The 23,827-nt window shown below is 44.5% G+C and overlaps 1 protein-coding gene across 2 annotated transcripts in view; it reads right to left on the bottom strand.

Moving 5' to 3' along the window:
- Positions 1-20,919, bottom strand: part of LOC112120530 (low-density lipoprotein receptor-related protein 8) — a 265,977-nt gene extending 245,058 nt beyond the window's left edge. For both annotated transcript variants that reach the window (XM_024219642.3, XM_024219644.3), the window contains exons 1-2: positions 20,758-20,919; positions 19,580-19,699 (exon numbers count right to left, since the gene is read on the bottom strand). In XM_024219642.3, coding sequence (XP_024075410.2) covers positions 19,580-19,699; positions 20,758-20,827 — 190 coding nt within the window. In that variant the 5' untranslated portion in view covers positions 20,828-20,919. The remainder of the gene's footprint in view (positions 1-19,579; positions 19,700-20,757) is intronic.
- Between the last annotated feature and the right edge of the window lie 2,908 nt (positions 20,920-23,827).

Below are 23,827 nucleotides of genomic sequence, written 5' to 3'. Positions count from 1 at the left end.
ACACATTGCAGATGGAGAATCAGCAGTTTCCTCCAGATCTATTCTTGGAGCACCTGTGGGCTCGGAGGTTCGGGATATATTGGTGGTCTCCTTTGAAAATGTTGACTTTAACCACTCTGCCTAAATTTTCCCATTTGTAAAATGAGAATAATAATAATATTTATACACACACCTCTCAAGGCAGCTGGGAGACTTAATTAGTGAACACCTGCAGAGAGCACTGAAGACAGAGCACCACAACATATACGGATATGCATTTGTTATTATAATGGAAAGTTAAAAGACAACACTATGTCAACAGGACTTGCAGGTGACTGTTTAATCTAGTTTCAAACTGAAGCTGTGGCTGTGTTATGTTAGACAAAGCCCTCAGCTGCACTGTTAATAATCATACAGATATTCTGCAGATGCAAAATAACTACAGGAATGCTGAAAATTACCACAGAGATAGAAGAGGTTCAGGTCCCCAGTGGAGACAGAGGAGCTGGCTAGGACTTCATAGCAACAGCAGAGCTGAAGGACAGAGGTGCATGCTACAAAGAGAGGGTAAAGAGCCCCCTCAGTAGCCAGTATCTATGATGAACACTTTGAAGACTGGGTTCAACTTGGACTGCTTGCAGCTATGTCAAGAGATAGCTCCCTACATAATCTTGGAGCTGCCACACTGTAAGACGCTTCATAGGAAAACAGCATGTTCTGTACCATTATGAAACAACATAATATAATACTTAGCTCTTATATAGCAATTTTCATCCATACATTTCATAGTGCTTTACAAAGGTTGGAAAGCACTATTATTATTCCCATATTATACACTGAAGCACACAGAGGTTAAGTGACTAGCCCAAGGCCATAAAGTCAATAGAGGAATCCAGGAACAGAACCTAGCTCTCAAGATTCCCGGTGCAATGCTATATCTGCTGGACCACATTGCAGAGTGCAGCATCTGTACTTTTAAATTACTATTTGTTTTTTTCATGACTTCTTAGGACAGAGGTCACCAATCTGTGGGGCATGCCCTCTTGGGGGCATGGAGGAACATTTAGGAGGCACAGCTGGGGTCCAGGCCAGCCCCCACAGGGAGTGGGGGAGGGAGTGCCACCCAGCTCCGCTCCTGGCCCCGGCCATGAACCCAGGGCTCTGGCTCCCGCCCCCAGCTATGGCCCCAGCCTAGCCCCCTACCCCTGTCTGCATCCCCCCCACCCAGAGCCATGGCCCCGCTCCTGGCCCCAGTTCCGGGGGCCGGGGACAGGGGTAAGGGAGAACACGAGATAAAAAGTTTGGGGACTGCTGTCTTAGGAATTCCTGTTCAAATTCAGCTCACCACGTCTTCTAAAAGTCATGAAGAAGGAATGATTTACACCTTAATGACTCACTGTATTCATTGTCGGCCATTTTCTTTCTCTGTTAGACATGTAACAGCATGGTGAGTTATACTGTATATCCATCAGTGCCACTCCCTATGCACACAAAGCTGCCTCAATAAATGCTTGAGCTCCACCAAATGCTTGTTGATTTTTCCTTTGAGTAAACAGATGCATTGTAATTTCTTGAGTGGAGACTGATCCGGCACAGTAATCCGGTTTGATGTATTAAATCACGGTTTCTGGGCCACCTTCTTCTTCTTTCCCTTATCTTATCATCTGGGGTCAGGTCGTTGTGCAAGCTTCCGCCATCTTTGTCAGTCCGAGACAACACTAAGGTCTACCTGCTTATCATCATCTTTGATTCAATTCATCCACCGCTTCCTCAGGGTCTCTTTCTTAGCACCCTCTCCTGCCATGCTATCTTCACCAGATCCTCTTCATTCATCCTCTGTATGTGTGTGAACATGCAAAGTTGGGTTTCCTGGATTTTGTCAGCCACATCATAAACTTTGATTTCCATCCTAATGCTTTCATTTTAAAATCTGTGCCTTCATGTAACTCTCTTGTGACTGAGCAGACATTTCATTCAGAACACCTGTAGGTGCTGACCCTGTCTTCTCCTTACCACCAATGTTTCTTCACCATACAGTACTGCTGGGCGCACCGTAGTTCTACACAACTGAGCTTTCAGTCTCAGTGGCATACACAACACCTAAGACGTTATTCCACACTCTTCCAGAACTTCCCAGTCTGGACTGTATCTGACATTCAAGCTCACCATCTTCCATAAACCACCCTCGCAGGTACTTGAACTGGTCAGTCTGTTTAGTCCATTAATCTCTATATCCAGTTTCCCTGTGGCACCTCTACTGACCCACAGACCTCAGTCTTAGTCATGTTCATTTTTGTTCCATGCCTGCTTCACTGGTCATACCACTAGTTTACAATTTCCTCTACGTCAGTGGTTCTCAAACTTTTTTTTTTTGTGGACCACTTGAAAATTGCCGAGGGTCTCAGTGGACCACTTAATGATCTTTCCAAATGTTGTTTGTACCATTAGCCAGCTATTGTAAAGCGCTTTGGATAAAAGCGCTATGTAAAAAAAAGTATTAACATTTTTTGTTCTACATATAAAAGCACACAACTCATATTTTAATATCAGTAGTCTTACCTTTCTAATGCAATGGATGTGCCCTCTCTCCCCCGCCGCAGCAGCTCCCGAGCTGGGGCTGGAAAGGAAGGGGATCTCTCCCTCTCTCCCCCATCGCGGCAGCTCCCGAGCTGGGGCTAGAAAGAAGAGGGGATCTCTTCCTTGCTCCCCTGCCACGGCGGCCCCCAAGCTGGGGCTGGGAAGGAGGGGGGTCTCTCCCCCGTCACAGCAGCCACAGAGCTGAGGCTGGGCAGGAAGGCCGTCTCTCTCTGGCAGCCACAGCCCTGGAGCCGGGGAAAGTTGCCTCTTTCTCTGGCCACCGCAGCCCTGCACATCCCAAATTCCTCCCACCCCCTCTTCTCACCCCACTGCCCCCTCCCACCTACCCCTATTTCCCCCAAGGCCACCACCTCACCTTACATGTGCGTCTTTTCCAAGGTACAGGTACCTAATTAGGTGGGTGGCCCGTCATTCTCTTGTGTGCGGCCGCCCAGGCACGCACCTTAGAGGGAACTATCCGCAGACCACCTGAATGGAGCTCTGAGGACCCCTGCTCTAGGTTTTCTTTTGAGGACACTCTTATTGCTATGTCATCTGCATATAGCAGCATCTCAGCTTTTCCCATTGAGACAAATGCAAAGTAATGCACATTGGAAAACATAATCCCAACTATTCATACAAAATGATGGGGTCTAAATTAGCTGTTACCACTCAAGAAAGAGATCTTGGAGTCATCATGGATAGTTCTCTGAAAACACCTATTAAATGTGCAGCAGCAGTCAAAAAAGCTAACAGAATGTTAGAGACCATTAGGAAAGATAGACAGTAAGACAGAAAATATCCTAATGCAACTATATAAATCCATGGTACGCCCACATCTCGAATACTGCGTGCAGATGTGGTCGTCCCATCTCAGAAAAGATATATTGGAATTGGAAAAGATACGGAGAAGGGCAACAAAAATGATTAGGGGTATGGAACAGCTTCAGTATGAGAAGAAATTAAAAAGACTGGGACTTTTCAGCTTGGAAAAGAGATGACTAAGGGGGAATATGATAGAGGTCCATAAAAAGGTGTGGAGAAAGTGACTAAGGAAATGTTATTTACCTCTTCACGTAACACAAGAACTAGGGGTCACTCAATGAAATTAATAGACAACAGCTTTAAAACAAACAAAAGGAAGGACTTCTTCACACAACACAGTCAACCTGTGGAACTCGTTGTCTGCCGATGTTGTGATGGCCAAAACTATAATTGGGTTGAAAAAATTCTGGCAAGTTAAATAAAAAAAGTATAACTAGGCAGGCCAAAAAAGAATTTGAAAAGCAACTAACAGAAGACACAAAAACTAACAGGAATTTTTTTTTTTTACATACACAAGAAGCCTGCCAAACAATTCTGTGGGGCCACTGGACGATCGAGGTGCAGAAGGAGCACTCAAGGAAGACAAGGCTGTTGTGGAGAAGCTAAATGACCTCTTTGAATCAGTCTTCACTGCAGAGGATATGAGGGAGATTCCCACACCTGAGTCATTCTTTTTAGGTGACAAATTTGAGGACCTGTCCCAGACTGAGGTGTCAATAAAGGATCTTTTGGAACAAATTGATACACTAAACAGTAATAAATCATCAGAACCAGATGGTATTCACCTAAGAGTTCTGAACGAACTTAAATATGAAATTGCAGAAATATTAACTGTGCTATGTAACTTATTGCTTAAATCAGCCTCTGTACCAGATGACTGGCAGTTAGCTAATGTAACACCGATTTTTTAAAAAGGCTCCAGAGCCAATCATGGCACTTACAGGCGGGCAAGCCTCACTTCAGTCCCCGGCAAACTGATTGAAAGCTGTAGTAAAAGAACAAAATTATCAGACACATAGATGAACACTATGTTGGGGAAGCGTCAACACAGCTTTTGTAAAAGGAAATCATGCCTCACCGATCTCTTTGTGAGGGAGATCAAAAAACCTGTGGACAAAGGTGATCCAGCTGAGAGAGTGTACCTGGACTGTCAGAAAGCCTTTCACAAGATCCTTCACCAAAGGTTCTTAAGAAAAGTAAGCACTCATGGGATAAGAGGGAAGGTCCTCTCATGGACTGATCTCACGTCTCAGGATTGACAGACATAAATTAAATGCTTTTTTGAGATTAAACTGGACTTCTTACAATGACCAATAATATATCAGCATGACAGCAGAGATTACAGTGGACTCAGAGGTTAAATAAAGTCTTGCCTGCTCTGAAGATTAATTATTCTACGTCTGGAAACATCCCAACGTCCCTGAGAGCTGCTGTGTTAACCTTGGAGACCTTTGGCTCCAACAGATTTCAAGTTCAGCTCCTGGTGCTGATGGTCAGTAGCTAAGCTTCCGAGTTTTACAAGGGCTTTTCTGCCTGTGGGATAAAGAAGAAAATAAACTGCCCAGCAGGTACTAAAAAATATAAAAGCGTCTCACCATGAATTGAAAGTTGTTCCTACCACAAAGGAACACCACACTGATGGAACCCATATCCTCCTCTGCACACTCCAGCGGTCAAGGCAGAGGGAGAGAACTACAACAACTCACTTACTGGCTGTCTATCAAGCACAGTGTTTCTCAAACTGGGGTCGCTGCTTGCGTAGGGAAAGCCCCTGGCGGGCCGGGCCGGTTTGTTTACCTGCCCCGTCCGCAGGTCCGGACGATCACGGCTCCCACTGGCCGCTGTTCGCCGCTGCAGGCCAATGGGAGCTGCTGGAAGCGGCGGCCAGTAAGTCCCTCGGCCCACGCCGCTTCCAGCGGCTCCTATTTGCCTGGAGCGGTGAACCGCAGCCAGTGGGAGCCGCGATCGGCCAGACCTGCGGGGCTGGAGAGTAAAGGAGTCTAAAAACTAAACGCCAAGTTTTGAAACCCTCTAGAGCAAGGGTGGGCAATAATTTTCACGGGGGGCCACTCCACGAATTTTGGTAAGTCGCCATGGGCCGCACATTTCTACTATATTAATGGAGGGGGTGCAGGGTCTAGGAGGGAATTTGGATGCAGGAGGGAGCTCCGGGCTGGTTCAGTGTTGGGGTTCAGTAGAGGGTGAGGGGTGTGAGTTCTGGGAGGGAGTTTGGTGCAAGAGGGGGCTCCGGACTAGGTCAGGGGATTGGGGTGCAGGAGGGGATGCAGGGTCTGGGAGGGAGTTTGGGTGCAGGAGAGGGTTCTGACCTGGGGCAGGGGGTTGGGGTGTGAGGTGCGGCTCTGGCTGGGAGGCACTTACCACAGGTGGCTCCCGGCCGGCAGCACAGCAGGGCTCAGGCAGGCTGCCTGCATGCCATGGCCCCTGCGGCAGGCTGCTGCTGGCACGTCTCTCCGCACCCCTTGGGGGGACAGAGGCAGAAGGTCTCCATGCACTGCCCACTCCCACAAGCACTGTCCCCTGTGAGGATGGTGCTGGGGGTGGGAGCAGCGCGTGGAGCCACCTCTCCTCCTTCCCCCCCACCCCCGGTCAGGGGAGCGCAGAGACACGCCAGTAGCAGCCAGCCACTTCCGGGAGCGGTGTGGGGCCACGGCAGGCAGACAGGCAGCCTGCCTGAGCACCCTGCTGCGCTATGGGACTTTTAGCGGGCTGGAGATCACGAGGGGGCAGCCAAAGAGCCTGGAGGGCCGGACAGAAATGTTAGACAGGCCGGGTCTGGCTCGCAGGCCGTATTTTGCCCACCCCTGCTCTAGGGGCAGCAGAACCTACATCTGGATCAGCCACAAAGATCCCGTCAGACATGTGGTTTCTCTCACACACCTCAGTTTAGATGACAGATCACAAAACAAACTGAAAATAATCAAGAAGGAGGAATGAAGCAGTTCTGTAAATCAGATATAGGAGAGATTGTCCCTACATAGGTCAAAAGCTTAGAAAATATTCTACAAAGGTAACTGAGGTTGAAGGAAAAATTACCTGCATGGACTCTCCAGTATAATGCCATGATACCATAATTACCAGGGTGTTTAAAGATAATCAGCATGTGATACATAAACTTGGCTCTGCCAAGAATGAGATGCAAACTAAAATTCTCAGAGAGGTTGAGTTCCCTGATAAAGTGAACCCCATAGAAGGAGGAAGTTGTAAGAAAAGGGGGTTTTATAGAAACTTAAGTTTCACAAGGCCTCAGGAAGGATTCCATAAAAATCAGAGACAGCTACCTCTTAAAAATGTGGCCAATCTAGTAAGAACAGCATTAATTGTGTATATGACCCAATTCTTCTGAGATTTCACTCTGTGCCTGCCCAGAGAAAATACTAATTTGCTGAACAAAGATACTAAGTTTTATTTATATAGAATCTGATCACCAGATTTCAACTTCAACAAAGCATATATACAAAGCAAGAAGGTTCTTCAGCAGTCTTTAGAAACATTCACAGACTTAAAATAAGATTATGCCTTACTTTAACTAGACATGGCTCCAGTTTAACTTTGGAGCAAACACCCATATTTCTTTGCAACAGAAGTGGCTACTAAATTTGTGAATCACTAGATCTTGATAATGAATGGTTTTCATCTCCCATTGACTTTAATAGACCAGTTTGCTCGGCATCTTGCAGGACTGGACTATAGTTTAATAAAGCTATCAGAAATGGACACTTTGGACCAGAACTGAGTTTACTTTGAGAATATTTCATTCCATATATGCTCCTATGAAGTTTTAAAAGTTATTATTTTTACAACGTGTTGTCATCTCTGGTTCCTTGCTTGAAGCTATTGTTGCTTGCCAAAGTATATCTCTTGGATGTTGTAAAAAAAAAAAAACGAATACCGGAAGGATTAAGAAAGTAAAAGTTGGCTTTAAAGGGGGCCTGTCACCTTGAGGGTCTAATTGAATAGCTGGGTATACCAGGTTGATGACCAGTTATTTTCATCCTTGTTGTCTCTGAAGTGCTGGTGCACCTAAACAGTATCACAGCAAGGACATTTGCTCACAATATTTAACATGGTATATTTGCTTAGTAAAAAGAGCTGGATTTAATTTTTTTCAGTTTCAATGGTTCTTCCATTTGATAGTGTTGAAATGATATAGCCACTTAATAATATAAAAACAAACAGAAACATTCTAGAGCAGCGGTTCTCAAACTGTGGGTCAGGATCCCAAAGTGGGTTGTGACCCCGTTTTAATGGGGTTGCCAGGGCTGGTGTTAGACTTGCTGGGACCCGGGGCCAAAGCCTGGGGCTGAAGCCTTTGTGCTTGGGCTTTGGCCCCTGCACCCTGGGCGGTGGGGCTTTTGCTTTGCCCCCCGGGGCAGTGGGGCTCAGGCAGGCCCAGGCTTCAGTCCCCCCTCCTGGGGTCATGTAGTAATTTTTGTTGTCAGAAGGGGGTTGTGGTGCAATGAAGTTTGAGAAAGCCTTTCTAGAGCTACCCCACCAAAAGTGTATGTGTTTGTATGTATGTGGCAAAGTGGGAAAGTGAGTTACAACATCCCAAGACTAAAAAACTTTTGAGAATATTTCATGTTTATAAAACAGAAATTGTAAGTCATTCTAGAACTACATCCACATTCCTTGTTCATGTTCCAGTTTGACTTTTTTTAAAACTCCATTTCTTTCTCCAGTGTGAAGTGTATTAGCACACTTTAGAATGCAGATTAACAGTGGTATAATTCCTACTTCCCTTGAGGGCTTGAGATGCAAAATTTTCTATTTGTTTCAGGAGAGTAGAGTGAAAATTTCAGCCTTCATTACCCCCCTACCATCACCTGAATTGCGAATGACACTAAAAACACACTGGAAAATAAAAACTCAGCACTAAACAGCTTAACAAACTCTTGAGGCAATACTGTTGCTCCTGAAGAGCTCAGCAGACGTTTACTGATTAAAGTCTGGTTTTATCTATGGGATCTTAAGCTCCTTTTTTATGCTCCTAGATGGATGAATCTATTTGTGTGGAAATTTGCAATTCTCTTACATAAAAAATACCAAAACCAAATGCCCCCAAGAGTACATCTCTGCAGCCAGAAACATCCAGTCAATCGCAGTGCAGATTTCCAGAACATCTGCTTTACAAACCTAATTATCCCTGATTGCACAGATGCAAAAGTCTTATGAAATATTAGCACCTGAGACTGAAAGCTGATTCCAGCCTTTTTCAAAAATGTAACAAACACACATATGTCTATCAGCTATGGGTCTGCTCCAACTCCTATTGGATAGATTTCTATTGATTTCAGCACGATTTAGGTTGAGCCCTAAATCAGAGATACATAAGCAGCTACATTATCCCAATCACAACCAACGGGTCTTCACACTCTGCTTTTGACACAGAGCAGAATCACTGATGGTCAGCCTCAGCTTCCATGGCCCTCCAAGCACTCTCCATGCCTCTTAACTGCCAGGCTGGAAATTCTGCACCAACGGTATTGCCTACCATCACTGCTGCTACCACCCAGAGTAGCATGGCCAGCTTCTCTGGGATCACATAGTCCCAGTGGATGCAGTAGTTCAACCAATCCATTGGGTTTCCTATCTGCAGTAGAAATAAACCCAAGCCATTAAATTTGGATGGGTACATCTCCAAAACCAGGGGTGCTTGGATATGGGGTACTGACTTGGGCCCCAATCTGCAGGATTCCACAAGGTGAAGGGGTTCTGCATAGATTCAGCCGAAAGTGGCCCTTCTACTTTACAGATTCTTTATTTAAAATAAAATAAATCTCCACATTCTACAGTGATGGCCCCAAACACCATAACTTACAATAGTGCTACAGAACTGACTGGCATCCAGTGCTGTAGGATAGTAGAATATTTCTAAATGGGTTTTATTTTTTACAAACGTGACTGAGAAATTACTTGCCAGCAAAGCACGTCGTCCTGTTCCTAACCCATTTAAAAACTGGTACCCAAGAACCCCTATGTATTATTTTTTCTTCATGTGAAGACACATCATTCTCTCTGTCTCTCATGGTTCCTCTTTTGGCTCAGGCTACATCTACACTACGGGGGGAGTCGATTTAAGATACGCAAATTCAGCTACGTGAATAGCGTAGCTGAATTCGACGTATCACAGCCGACTTACCCCGTTGTGAGGACGGCGGCAAAATCGACTTCTGCGGCTTTTTGTCGGCGGCGCTTACTACCACCTCCCCTGGTGGAGTTAGAGCGCCGATTCGGGGATCGATTGTCGCGTCCCGATGGGACGCGATAAATCGATCCCCGAGAGGTCGATTTCTACCCACCAATTCAGGCGGGTAGTATAGACCAGACCTCATTCTTCTTGTGCATGTGGCAAACTGCCAATTACTCTCCATGGGCTAGCAGTGTGGGTCACCTACAAGTTAATTGATGCCACAAAACTTCCCTCTGGGACACCATCTGGGCTGAATTCAATGTTCTCAATGGCTTCTGAAGCGCCTTCCTCTAATACTGAAAACCACTTGTTTGGACATAATACTAATTTGTTGATTTTTTGTTGTTATTCACAGCTTATAAGAAAATACTAATACTACTTAGTTCTTGTAGAGCCCTTTTCATACACAGACTGCAAAACACTTTACAAAGATGAGCAAGCATTATTACCCGCCTTTTACAAAAGATGCAGAGAGGTGAAGTGACTTGCTCAAGGCAAATCCAGGAATAGATGCCAACATTTTCAAAAATGGGTGTTTCAAATTAGGCATCTAACCTCAGCTATAGGTTCCTGAATAGATGACCTGATTTTCAAATGTGCTAAGTATTCAGCAGCTCCAACTGACTTCAACAGGCCACTTTTTTATTTTGAAAATATCAAAGCACTTAATAGCCTACATATGGTTTTAGGGGCCTAGTTGTCCCACCACCTGCTATGCAGATAAGTTAAATGCTTTTGTTTTCCTACCCAGTTCTTATTCCAACAGTAAATGCCCATTAGGGGCAGGGCTTTCCTGCACTCTTCAATAGGTTGTGCACTGTGCAAGCAGACTCCATAAGGAATAACAGTGAAGAATGAAGCAAAACCCCCGTTTGGCCCAAACATACATTCATGCCCCACACTGAGGCTGTATCAGGCTGCATGGGCAAACCACCCTTCTCTACTACTGTCAAGTCTCAGAAGGAAGGAAGCCAGGAAGTACAGCCCACATGGAGACATGCATATCAAAGAACCACAATTACTGCACAGGGTAAGGAACTGCTTTTGGTTCATCGAGTAGCATCCCTATGGTTGCTCCACTTCAGGTGACTCCTAAGCAGTATCCCTTTAAGGAGGGGGAGTTTCAGAATCAAGCCTAGAACTGAGGAAAGAACTGCACTGCCAACTGCCACATCAGATCTAGAGGCTTTGACTAGAGCGTAGTGTCTGGAGAAGTATGTGCCGAGGACCATGTAGCAGCTCTGCAAATCTCAGATACGGGGACATTTTTCAGTAAAACATAGATGTAGCCCTGTGACTTCATAGAATGAGCTGACAGCACCAACCACACTGTCAATCATTTAATAAATATTAAAATAATATTAATGTCTCCGAAAGAAAACATCTCCTTTACAGCAATTTGATAGCAAGGCCCCGGCTAATGGCCCTCAGGGTTATTCTAATCTAAACCTCTTATAAATCCCATTCTCTAGTAGATTCTAGAGCTCTACTGTTAAATTCACTCCTTGCGTTAACTCTGCAAGGTTAGACTAACTGCCAGGTTCTGACTCAGAACTATAAAAGCCAGGTAATCTGGAACAAAGAATGAAATTTTATCATTAGCCCCAAAGATGCCTTTGAGAAGGCAGCATGCTCGAGTGGATTGGACACTTGGATTTAGGACATCTGAATTCTGCTCCTGGTTCTGCCCCTGATTTACTGTATGCCCTTGACCATACACTAGCTCTCTGTGCCATAGTTTCCTCACCTGTATAATGGGACTAATGCTACTCACCTTACTGAAGAGCACTATGGAGGTGCTAAGTTATTTCAATATATAGCAAACCAAATTCAAGCCTCATACGTGCACCACCATCATGACTCTTCAGATTCAAACCTCTGAAGAGATATGAAGATTCAGCTTCTGTTTGGAGGCAAAGGTAACAGGTAATAGAACAGAACGCAGGTCTGCTGGACCCATCATCTGCTCATTCCACCACAGTCTCTTTATTGAGGTAGCATTAAAATGGAGTTTTAATCCCCACTCTGAATTTCCTGGCTTCCTTTTATTTAAAGCCTGACTCCTGACATTATTTTAACATTAGTTTTTTTGTAAGTAGTTCACAGAATTATTGTAACACATTAATTAGACTTTACAAGTTATCTTTTGTATTTCAGCAAGAATTTTCACAGAGCAGAAAAATTTGCATGAATTATATCAAAAGGCTCATACCCCCATCTTGCAGTAATCTAAATATTAATTATTTTAGCAGGAAAAGGCGTTTTAGAAAAAATTAGGCTCCGCATTTCTAACACTTCCTAACCATGTAGCATAAAAGTATGCAGCTTCCCTTTGGCTAGAACCAGATGTTTGTGCTAGAGGAGAGTTACATAGGAATAGACAAATTGCTTTAGACTAGGGACACTGCAACACTGCAGTAAAACAAGAAGCAATACTCCAAAACTCAAACGAAATACACACATTTTTCTGGGGGCTTGGGAAAAAAAAAATATAGGGATCAGAAACCTCTTACAAGATGTGTAATGATTCAGAAGGGTGGAGCTCAGCACGGACACTATGGGCTTCAAGTTCATCTTTAAAAATTCAGAGGAGACGTGAGGAGTGTGGTGAGCAAGAGAGCTACCAGCAAGGCCAGAAAGTGCAGTAGATAGTACAGGGAGCGAGAAACGTTCATGCCAAACTAGTATCCCCTCAATAATGTATGTCCCATTCCTAACGCCCCACTGCCAATGCTTCTGCACCTCCCACATAGCAAACTTCTCAACTTGACCTCTTCATAGATGCCAAAATCCATCTGCGTCTCCCACTTACAATTTCCCCTACAACCCTCTCAAACCTGCTCCCGCCCTGTGACAACAGCAGCAAATGTATCTGAGCTTTGGGTTTCAAAAATCTAAAATCAGGACGAGAAACATCAGAAAGAGCCACTGCAAGTAGGTTAGGTCTAAAACACAAGAGCACTATCTATTTTTTAAAAATCCATCACCAAGAAATGAGCCAAAACACAAGGCTGGGAGAAAGGGGTAGAAAACACTCAGGGCTAGTCTACACTGGCAACTCAGCACTTTAATGAGGTTTGTGTGGTCGCAGGCAGCTCTAAAAAAAACCCACCTCAACGAGAGGCGTAGCTACCAGGGGTGTAGCTACCATGGGCAGTGCAGCTGCGGCTGGCCCGGGACTCCTCCAGGCAAGTGGGGGAGCAGGGGGACTCGGGGCTCCTCCTGGCAGGTGCAGGGGGCGGGCTTGGGGCTTCGGTCAGCCAAGGGCTCCTCTGGCCAAGGGGGGAGTGCTCGGGCCTCCTGCCAACCCGGGGCTCCTCTGGCCGGGGGAGGTGGGGGGACACTCGGGGCTCCTCTGGCCAAGGGGAGGGGGAGCTCATTACTCCGGCCACAGGAGGACAGGGAGTCTTGGGGCTCCGGCTCGGGGGGGGGGGGGGTTTGGGGGTGGAAGGGGCGGAGCTGGGGCTAGCCTCCCCAAAGGGAGGCTCCACCCGCCACCCATGCTTAAAGTGCAGTTATGACCAGAAAAGCAACTGAGCAAAAAAGCTATCTTCCTACTTAACCACCTGCACATGTCTGGTGACTTTACTACTTTTGTCTCCTATTAGCACTGCAGAGACACCATAACTTGGCAAGAAGGAGCTCTGTTCTCATTACTCCTGATAAACTCTCTTGTCCCAATTCCTCTCCATCATTGGCATTTACACTCTTCAAACACTGTAGATGATTACTATGTTCCCATTTAGTTGTCACTTAGCTAAGCTACCAGTTCTTCATCTTTCCTCACAGGTCAATACCTCCAGCCTCATCATTTATGTTGCTCTGTTCTGAAATACATTTGCCTTCATAATGCGAGGAGCGCTTGTAGTCCTTAATGCGGGATGGACCCTTTAATATTTTAAATTAAAAATATCTAAAGTTAATAAAATAGTTTAATGTGTCTGGCTGTAAGAACACTAAAATGGCACCATACTATGGACTGAAATAGTACCGCATCACAGCGAAGCCAAAGAGGCACTTAAGAAAGCCTCTGCAAATATGTTGGATTTAGGTATTTTAAATTAAACTGAATCTTACACACACAAATACACACACACCTATTAGTAATTTGTATCCTTATAACTCTTCCAGATAAATAATCTCACATGACAACACTCTACAAAACCACATGACCAACTCATAATCCAATTAGTCTGGGGGTCAAATCCAGCTCACATACGGCCAAATTCTGCAGCCTGCTCACACAAATGTTCCAGGGACTCAAAGTTGCCTTCATCAACTACAGCAGGACATGTGACTGGTTAAAGGTTAAAAAAAAGACAGATGATCTTCAGTTACCTTTTTCCTTTTTTTAAAGAGAGACAGAGTTCCCAATTCATCCTTTATTTAAAACCCCTAAAATCAATGGAGTTATCCGATGGAGGAATTTGACCCTACAACTTGTGAAACTGCTATACGGCCATGTTCCAGGTCTGACCTAACCCCTTTTAAAAATTGGGATTGGGTAATCTTCCATATCCAGTAACAAAAGAGGCATCACCATTTCATCCCTTGATTTCCATTTAGTCACACAGTCATTCTACATCAAATCCATGACAGAAGGGACAACTCTGATTGCTCCCTGTCTCATTCTGCGGTGCAATCCAGATCAGTGAGGGGCTGTATCACCACCTGCCCCGCGACGTTGGGCTGCTCACAAACAGCCTGCCAGCATGCAGGGAACACCCTGTCTGTGTATAGCTGCAGCCCTGGTCCAGCAGTTCTGAACCCAGCAGCCTGTCAGTAACACACCAGTCACACTCTGGCTTCCACCAGCCTTGGTTGTTACTTGCAGGGTGAAGCAACATACTCCCAGTCCTGAATTTTCCCAAAGTCTGTGTTCTGCGCTGTCCAGCCCTCTCCTAGAATTCAGATATTAAGATCTATTACCACTGTAAAGAGTCAATATTCAACAATTTTCTGCTTTAACTGGAGTTACCAGACAGTTCAGTTTAAACACAACTGGATGGGTTTAAGGAGAAGACAAATGTATTAACAAAAGAAAATGGATTTAAGTGAATTCAAGTATGAGAGATAAAGATCAAAACTGTCACAAGCAAATAACAGTGAAAACACATCTAAAAGTCTTAGACTTACTCTAGCAAATTTTGATTCAAGGCTTTGTTCAAAATGGCCTGTCTTACCCCCAGTCTTCCAGCAAGATGGTGATTGACAATTCTTTGGTCAGCATCTCTCCCAAAGGCCCAAAGATGCTGGTGCCTGAGGCCTGGTCTACACTATAGAGTTACGTCAACACAAGGCAGCTTATGTCGACCGAAGTAGGGAAGTCTCTACACTTAAATTTCACTCCTGACGACATAAATGCCCCGCTACGCCGACTTAATAACTCTACCTCCACGAGTGGTGCAGAGTCAAGGTCAACATAGTTAGGTCAACCCTGTGTTGCTTATGTTGACTGTTACTAGCTTTCAGGACCCATTCCACAATGCCCCACACTGACAGTACAATCAATACAAGTGCTCCTGGGGAGGACAAGCACTGCTAAGACAAAGAGCAAACAAGTGATGTAATTACTGCACCTCTTGCCCTTAGGTCGACTTGATTTTGTAGTGTAGCCATGGCCTTTATCTTCTTAGGGGAAAGAGACACAGCTTACGGGTTTTCTGCCTCTTTCTTTTACAATCCAGTGAATCTTTGAAGTGGATCCTTCTGATGATTACCCCTCAAAGCAAATAAATTTGTTAGTCTCTAAGGTGGCACAAATACTCCTGTTCTTTTTGCGGATACAGACTAACACGGCTGCTACTCTGAAACCTGTCATTATGCAAGGCACTGCATTTAGCCGTATGGAGTGGAAATCCATCAACTTCATGAAAAAACTCGTACAGATACAGACAGACATCATCTTCCTTTCCAAATGCAAACAGATAGACATCATACCAAAAGGACTAAAGGTAAAAAATCCATTACAATCTACATACCACACAGACTATGCTGAGAGACTGTGTCACACACTCTCAAAGAAACTGCGAAACCACCTGATCAGCATCCTATACAGCAAACAGAGAAAGATTAAGAATGAGCTTGTATGTGTGTGTATATATATCTCCTCAATATATGTTCCATTCTATGCATCCGAAGAAGTGGGATGTAGCCCACGAAAGCTTATGCTCAAATAAATTTGTTAGTCTCTAAGGTGCCACAAGTACTCCTGTTCTTTTTGCGGATACAGACTAACACGGCTGCTACTCTGAAACCTTAAAGCAAAGTTTATTTAAACAGTGAGGCAGACAATACAGAGCCTGGTGTTGACATGCAAATTTGCTGTCTCCTGCTATCTCCTCCCCCTGGTGTCTTGTACTTACATGTAAATTGAGGTAAACACACATTCCTTTGTTTAGGATAGATCTGTTCAACAATTTTTGCCTAGGCATGGCTGTATGATTTTGAACATCATACAGGGGATTTCACAACTTTATAAATAATGTTGCTACATACATTTTCACCATGATGTTATTGACCAGCAAGATATTAAGTTTTCATATGATACCTCACAAGGCATATTTTGTACAAAGATTATTACAATAATGTGTAGGGTGCGAATACAGGGATGCTTGCAGACACACAACTCCCAATCAAAAAGAAAGAAATTCAGCGGAAAGAAAGAAAGCCCAGAGGAAACCTCTATGAAGCAAGGTGCTCAGACTCTTCCTTTGGAATCTCAAATTCCTTGGAAAAGTCAACGGTAGACTCACCAGGCAGTAGAGCAGCAGAAAACAGAAAGAGTGTCAGTCTGTGCACAAAGAAGGCTTCTAGGAAGAAGCACATTGAGTACTGCCACTCCGTCAACTCCCTATTTTCCCACAAGCAGAGAGTAAATTGTCATCTTCTCATAGAACTATTAAAAAAAACTGAAACATTTTGTAACAGAGCATTTCAGTGGCAACATCCAGAAGGAGCAGTTTATTTTACAAGCTGATAATTTACATACTAGCCACAAGGGTTAGCCTGTTTCTCCTAGAAGTGAAGATAAATACAATAAGAAATCCGTTAACACATGCATATCACATACTTCTGAGAAAGATCTGAGCAAACTGAATATAGGAACTGAGAATGGAATGGTCTGCCTCAGCATTTGCTACTACAGGGCTATATGCATTTTCCTTTTTCCTGTACATCACTGTTTTAGTAGTTAACTGTGGAAAATTCAAGTTCTTGGAATGTGTAAATTCAGAATACTGTTTTTAATATCTTATTGTATCTTCAGTAGCAACAAAAGGAGTGTGTTATCTAGAAACAAAAGCACACTGAATATACTCTGGGTATGTATATTATGTATCCCTTAAAATAGTAATAGTTGTGTGTACCTGTGTTTTATATTATAAACACACACATATTTCCTTTTAACATTATTTTAAAGAAATCAATGTTCAGCAATAAGTAAATACAAGCTAGCAAAAATAAGCGTGTGAAAAATGTAATTTAAATGGTGGCTCTCGAGACCACTTAAATGAAATCCACTGCAAATTCCATATTTTAATTAAATGATCAGTCCATATGGGAAATTTCTATAATACACCCACCTAATCCATGTTAATATGCCACTCTGACCCTAAATGTTAACAAAGGGGTCCTTGGTACATATGTAAGGAATTATACTATACTGTAGAGTGCAAACAGGATCCCAGTCACATGCCACAAAACTCATTTTTTTCAAAAAACTCTAAAAGCTACAGAAGTAAAACTCTAAGTAAAACATAATTACACATCTAACTGTTCTGACATGGCACAATACAACCAAATCAGATCTTCATTAAAAAAATATTATTTTTACATTCCTTGTCTTTTCTGATACAATATTTCATGGTAGGGCTGGGCGTGGGGAGGTCCTAATCCTTACTCATTCTTGCTATTTAAGAAATCTCACTGATTCTAATGGGACTATTAAGAGGATAAAGTACTATTCATTTTGAGTTGGGATAAAAGAATCAGAACATTAGGAATCCATTCAGGCCATGACCACACAACCTTTATACAAACAAAACTCCCATTGAATTCAGTGGAAGTTTTGCCTAAGAAAGGACTGTAGGATGAGACTGTAAATGTTAAATTGATTAAAAACTGTTAGGATGTTAATAGTAAGAAATAGAGTGAAAAATGCATGACTGTAACTTATTCCCTAGACTCTGCTGCCATTCATCAGCTGCTCATGTTATGTTCTTGTGGTTTATGAAGTCTTCAGAGCTCATCCAGTGAATTACAACAAAGTGTGCATTCAATGGCTATTATCCTATACAGTATATAATTCTCAAGACATGCCTTCGGTATTTCACGTTAGCTGCTACAGCAAAACCTGCAGTGCTGTTTTGTCTCTTGTAGCTACAATGAACTTAATTCCATATTTCATTGCTTTCATGGACATTTCTTCCATACTTAGGGTGAGAGAAGTGCTACTACCCAGAACTTACATGGCAACACAAGGGAAAAGCATGTGTACTGATAGCATAACAAATGTGCAACTATCTGGGACTTTGGCATATTGACAACCATAACCCCAAGGCCAACTGAGACTTCACAGGAACAGAGGAGGTAGAACTCCAAGCCGCCCTGCTCCAAAAGCATAAACCCTCTCTTCTCCCACTTGCACTACTATATTCTGTTACCAGCACAGGGGATTGATGTCACAGAACTGAATAGTTCTGATTCTATCCAATAGTAAGCAGCTGTGCACATGCACACTAGCTAGTTCACTATATTTTTTTCAGGAATCCTTGTATATATATACTTAAATTCAACTTCTTTCAAGCTCTGTCCTATGAGCGATTAAAAAAAAAACCCACCAAGAACTAAACCTGAACAATGAATTCTCCTTAGGGTTTTCCCACAGACACAGGATTTGTCAAAACAAGGATATAAAAGTAGGAGGAAAGAGTAGAACCATAAAAAGTCACTGTTTAATGTATGGAGGAGGAAGATTTTGCAACCTATAGCTCTCTGCCTCATCAATGCACTTAGAATCTTTCACGATGAATCATCTCCGGAACAAGATTTTGTAAGTAAAGAGTTTAATAATCCCCAATCGCTAAGCGATTCACTATGGCGGTGCAATAATAAACCGCGTTGCCTTTGTAAATTTAGCCTGTCAGGGCAGTTCCCTAGAAGACCTTCACAGGTCCCGTCTAACCTAGGCAAGGGCACAAGGGAGGGTCTTGAAGGAGGTGGGAGGAGGATGACCTTAGGCTAGGGTAACTAGTAGTCCCTTCCTAGACTTTTCTATAGGCAGCTTGTGCCGTGTGACTTTATCTGGTGTTCCCCAGCAGCCAATCCGAAATGGGGCGGGCAAACGCGACCGCTTCGTTTTACAATCGTTTGCCTCTGGGCCAGGTTTTGCAGCAGGAAAGCGGCAGGCCAGGACCGGCTACTGTTACCAAAGGGACCTGGATTAACACAACTATAATTCGCCCCCAGCGCACACGCGCGCTGTACTGCTCTCACCTAGGCTAAAAGCGAAATCCGCCCCTTCCTGCAAGAGGGATAAGCCTCCCTCTGAGCAGCTGGCGCTGTGATTCAGGCCGTGGGGAAACGCACGCGGAGAGGAGCGGCGGGGCTGGGAGACGTCTCTGCAGCCTGCACCCGGTGCCGAGGGGTCCCCCCATGTGCCAGCTCCCCTGAGTCTCCGGGCAGGGCTGCTTTCTAGCCCCTCCTCCCCCCACACACACACGCCTCCTTTCCAAACACAGGAACACACAAGCGCCGCCGGGTGCCCCGGTGCAATGAATGGCGCTCCGGCAGCCTGCAAGAGACCGCCCAGGCAGGCGGGCCCGGCAAAGACCCGAGCTTGCCCCAGCTCGCCTCTGCACCACGCGCCGCCCAGCACGGCCGACCCTCCCCTCCGCCAAGCGGAGACCCCCCCTCCCCGGGCCGCCTGCCTGCCGCACGCCTGCCCTGCGAACCGGGAGCTGAGCGCGGCTCGGCTCCGGTACTCACGGCAATCCGCCTCGTCGCTGTTGTCCGAGCAATCGTCATCCTCGTCGCATTTCCAGATGGCGGGGATGCACCGCTGGTTCCGGCACTGGAACTGGTCCTCCTCGCACTCCTTTGCGGCGCCTGCGGGGAGCAGAGGCAGAGCCGCGTGGGCTAGAGCGCGATTCCCGTCCGTGCCCACCCCAGCCCGGGGCACGCTTTGCAGGCCGCATCCTCTCGGCTCGGGGATCCAGGCCACACTCCCGTCATGGATTCTAGCTCGCTGCACACACAGTGCTTCCCTAGAGAGGGACACTGCATTGGGGGCGGCATGTGTTTCACAACAAAAGGACAATGCACCTCTCCTTCAAGTAGGTTACAATAACCCCCTTCTCCCTGGCTAAATAGAGCCCCCGTTTGAACAGATGCATTGTGCACACATCAAGCATCTGATTCACCCACTATGGGAAATAACCCGGCATTGTTTTAAAGGCAAAAGGAGGTTGGAGGGAAGGGTAAGCAAATGCCAAAGTAAAAGCCCCAACGACTTAGCGGATAGTCGTTGTCAGTGCAAAAAGCAGATCGCATGTTGAGGGACCATTGTCAGCTTCTCCGTTGGTTGCTTTATCTAAATATTTTCTCCCCCCCCCCCAATGGAAACTACCCCAAACTGAAGTTGAGAAGGGGACCTGCTCCTTTGCAGAGAGAGCGCGGGGCTCCTGGGTTTGGTTTACGGGTGACCGGACAAATCTTCCCTTAGCTTAAAAGATGAATTTCCTGCCGCTACCGGTCGGCTAGCATCTGTGATAGCCTTCCCATTCAAACAAGGTGTCAGCCCTTCCCCCCAGTATACTTGCATCTGAAGAAGTGAGGTTCTTACCCACGAAAGCTTATGCTCCCAATACTTCTGTTAGTCTTAAAGGTGCCACAGGACCCTCTGTAGCCCTTCCCCCCAGTATATCACTGATCAAAGTTAAGGGAACCCCTGCAAACTGGCTTCCCATTCACTGCACACACTCCGTGCAGCACGGCCAGGAATCCCACACACAGTGCATGCAACCAGTAGTCCAAAGGGAGAGCGAGAGACCCAGGCAAACGCATGGCTTGCACTTGCACTTGCTCGGGTCCTAGTGATGCTGCGTGGTTACCCCCCTACACGCGCGCGCACACAGAGGACATGGACACGGAGATCCCGGACCCACCTTTGCCCGTGTGCAGCTTGAGCAGCAGCAGATGGAAGAGCAGCAGCCGGGTTAGTCCTGGGCGGCACATTGCGCTCTCTCCTTCCGTGTGACAATGCCTCGCGTGCTGATTGCATGCAGCCGGGCTTACTGCCTGCGCGAACGGAGTGTTTACTGGCGGCGGCTGCCCTGCTGCTTCCTCCAGCGTGTGTGCATTGTAACCGGAGTCTGTGACGTTCCTCGCTGGGCGGGCTCTGTCTGTGCACTCCAGACCTGTGCATGCCCAATCGGTGCACGGAGGGAGACCAGGTGCCACGTGGGGATGGGCAATACTGAGAGAAAGAGCTGGGGCAATGCTGCCACACAAGGGACTGTTTCTTCCCCCCATTTTTTCTGAAGCGTGGATGGTTTTGCTTTCCTAGCCTCATCCCATTCCTGGAAAAGCACACGCATTGTTGAGCTGAGCAGACGTAGGGGGGCAGGGTACCACACCACAGATCATGTTGGACCTACATTTTATATTACTCAGGCTGGCAGAGGGGCAAAGCAAATCTCCATTCCCAATGGCAGCTAAAAATAGTCTGCATTCCATCATTTCTTTAATTGGACAAGGCCTCAGTTTCCTCCCCTGTGACATTAAAAAATGGCTTATTAAGCAACCAGCAGATTGCAAAAAGAAAATGCTGCAGCAATAAAAACAGACTATTTTCAAACCAACTAATTCTGTTTATTTGAGGGGAACAGAGGTGCAAGGCCAAAGTCTGTTCTCATTTCCACCATACAGCCCCACTGACCCGACTTGCACCAGTGTATCTGAGAGCAGAATTTAGCCCATATTATTTGACTACCTTTGGGATAATAATAAATACAATAACTATCACCTAGCTCAGAGGTAAGATAACAATACGTCTTAGTTCCTGGTATATAAAATAATAAACAAATATGGAGTGATCCCACTAAAGTCAATGGTATTACACTGATTTTACAGTGGGTATAAATTAAATCAGACTCTTGTCCACAGTATTTTCTGTTTAAAAGCTACACACAAGGGGCCAAATTCTGCCCTAATTTAACAGCATTGCATGCTATAAATCAAAGCCATTGCCCTTCAGAAAACAAACTGTGGGCAACATACTGATATTTGCCATCTTCTTTCCTATGTTAGAGACCTGAGACAATTTACACAATAAATTAAGTGTAATATTTCTATTAGTTTCTGAAATCTTATATATAATACACTAAATGCAAATAACACGCTTCTATTATATAGGGCCACATCCTCAGTTGATTGAAATCTATAGCTATGCTGATTCACATTGAAGATCTGGCCCATGATCTTAATTTTATTAAGTAAATGAAACAAACACGTGTTGTTTTAATGTCTTTAGGAAAATAGTAAATCAGTCACACACTGGGTGTTTTCTTCATTATTTTAGCTTTCTGGTAAAACATGGATTTCATGACTATCCTACCCACATAACCTTCTGCACTTTATTGTAGTCAAATTATAAAGACAAGAAACTGTAAAACATTCCAGAGGTAGTAATCTCCTTTCTAATGGAGAGGTAATCTGTGTATTCCACATGTCAATACAGCTTGTTCAGCAAATGGAATGAAAACAAGTTTATAAACTCTATGGCATAGGGACCATGTCTACATCTCTGTATAGAGGGCCCCCTGATCATGATTACAGCCTCTGGGCTCTACTGTAATCATAAAATATTTGATTGTGCTAAATTAGCATTGCAGTGCTAGTCACACTACTAGAGTTAACGTCATTTCAGTACTCTTATTGTCAATGACGTTTTTCAGGGAATAGTAACAGTTTTAACAATTCACAACAGAGTTAAAACAGTTAGACATCAAGATCTTAAGTCTTGGACTGATTTTTTTAAACAATTTTGAAGAAATTGCGTCCACGTTAAAATATTAAACTGATATAACAAAGTTGTAAAAGGTTTCCCATTCAGACCTCTTTTTTTTTTTTATCCTTAAATGAGGACTAATCCTGCACTTCTCTCTCAGGCTAAAGTTCCACTGACTTCAAATTGGGTCCATAATTAAAAATGCATTTGCTTCTTTAAACAGAAAATTTGCAAGCTAATAGTCAATGGAGTGACTAATGTGTTTGAATAACATGAAGAGGAAAATAGCTAATTGTTGAAAATTACTTCAGTGACAGCTTGCAATGTATTAACAATTATTCAACAAATATTTCTTAATTTTTAGAATGCAAATATAGTGCACATTTGTGCTGGTGGGATTGCTGTGACAGATTATAATAAATACCTCATTTGCTTTGAGCTATTATAATCCATCAGGTCAAACCTCTCTTTTAAAAATGTGTCAAAATACAGATTTACGATAGTTTTACAAATCCTGGTCTCATTCCTCTCTCTCTCTCTCTCTCTCTCTCTCTCTCTCTCAAAGTAGCGTACACCAGAGGTAACTCCAGTTAAGACAGCGACCTACGCTGGTGAAGAAAGACCATAAGTGAGAGGAGAAAAAGGCCCAGAAACTGATAGATTTTACTTTCGTTTGGTTTTTTAAAAAAACACAATTTTGCTAAAATGGCTTCCTTTAAAAGAGAAAAAGAAAAATGCTGTCAACAGTTAATCCTCTACTCCAACAGTTAGCTTTGGTATCGCTTGGCCCATGGAATGCCCTGGGCCTCTCCCGGGCAGGCCCCAGCCATAGAGACTACCTGTGCCATAATGCCATCTTGTGGACACCCAAAGTGTGTTGTGAGCAAGACATGAGAAGTCATTCTTCCGCTCTACTCTGCGCTGGTTAGGCCTCAACTGGAGTATTGTGTCCAGTTCTGGGCACCGCATTTGAAGAAAGATGTGGAGAAATTGGATAGGGTCCAGAGAAGAGCAACAAGAATGATTAAAGGTCTAGAGAACATGACCTATGAAGGAAGGCTGAAAGAATTGGGTTTGTTTAGTTTGGAAAAGAGAAGACTGAGAGGGGACTGGACTCAATGACCTCTCGAGGTCCCTTCCAGTTCTAGAGTCTATGAATCTATGAATCTCACAGGAAGTGCAAAGGGAAGAGCAACTAGGCTAGAGGGGGATAAGGAACTGACAGT

Source organism: Terrapene carolina, unplaced genomic scaffold (assembly GCF_002925995.2).
Source record: "Terrapene carolina triunguis isolate 2854851 unplaced genomic scaffold, T_m_triunguis-2.0 Scaffold102, whole genome shotgun sequence".
NCBI classification, from domain to species: Eukaryota; Metazoa; Chordata; order Testudines; family Emydidae; genus Terrapene; species Terrapene triunguis.
Note: the sequence above shows the minus strand (reverse complement) of the source record. Positions and strands in the feature narration are given on the sequence as shown.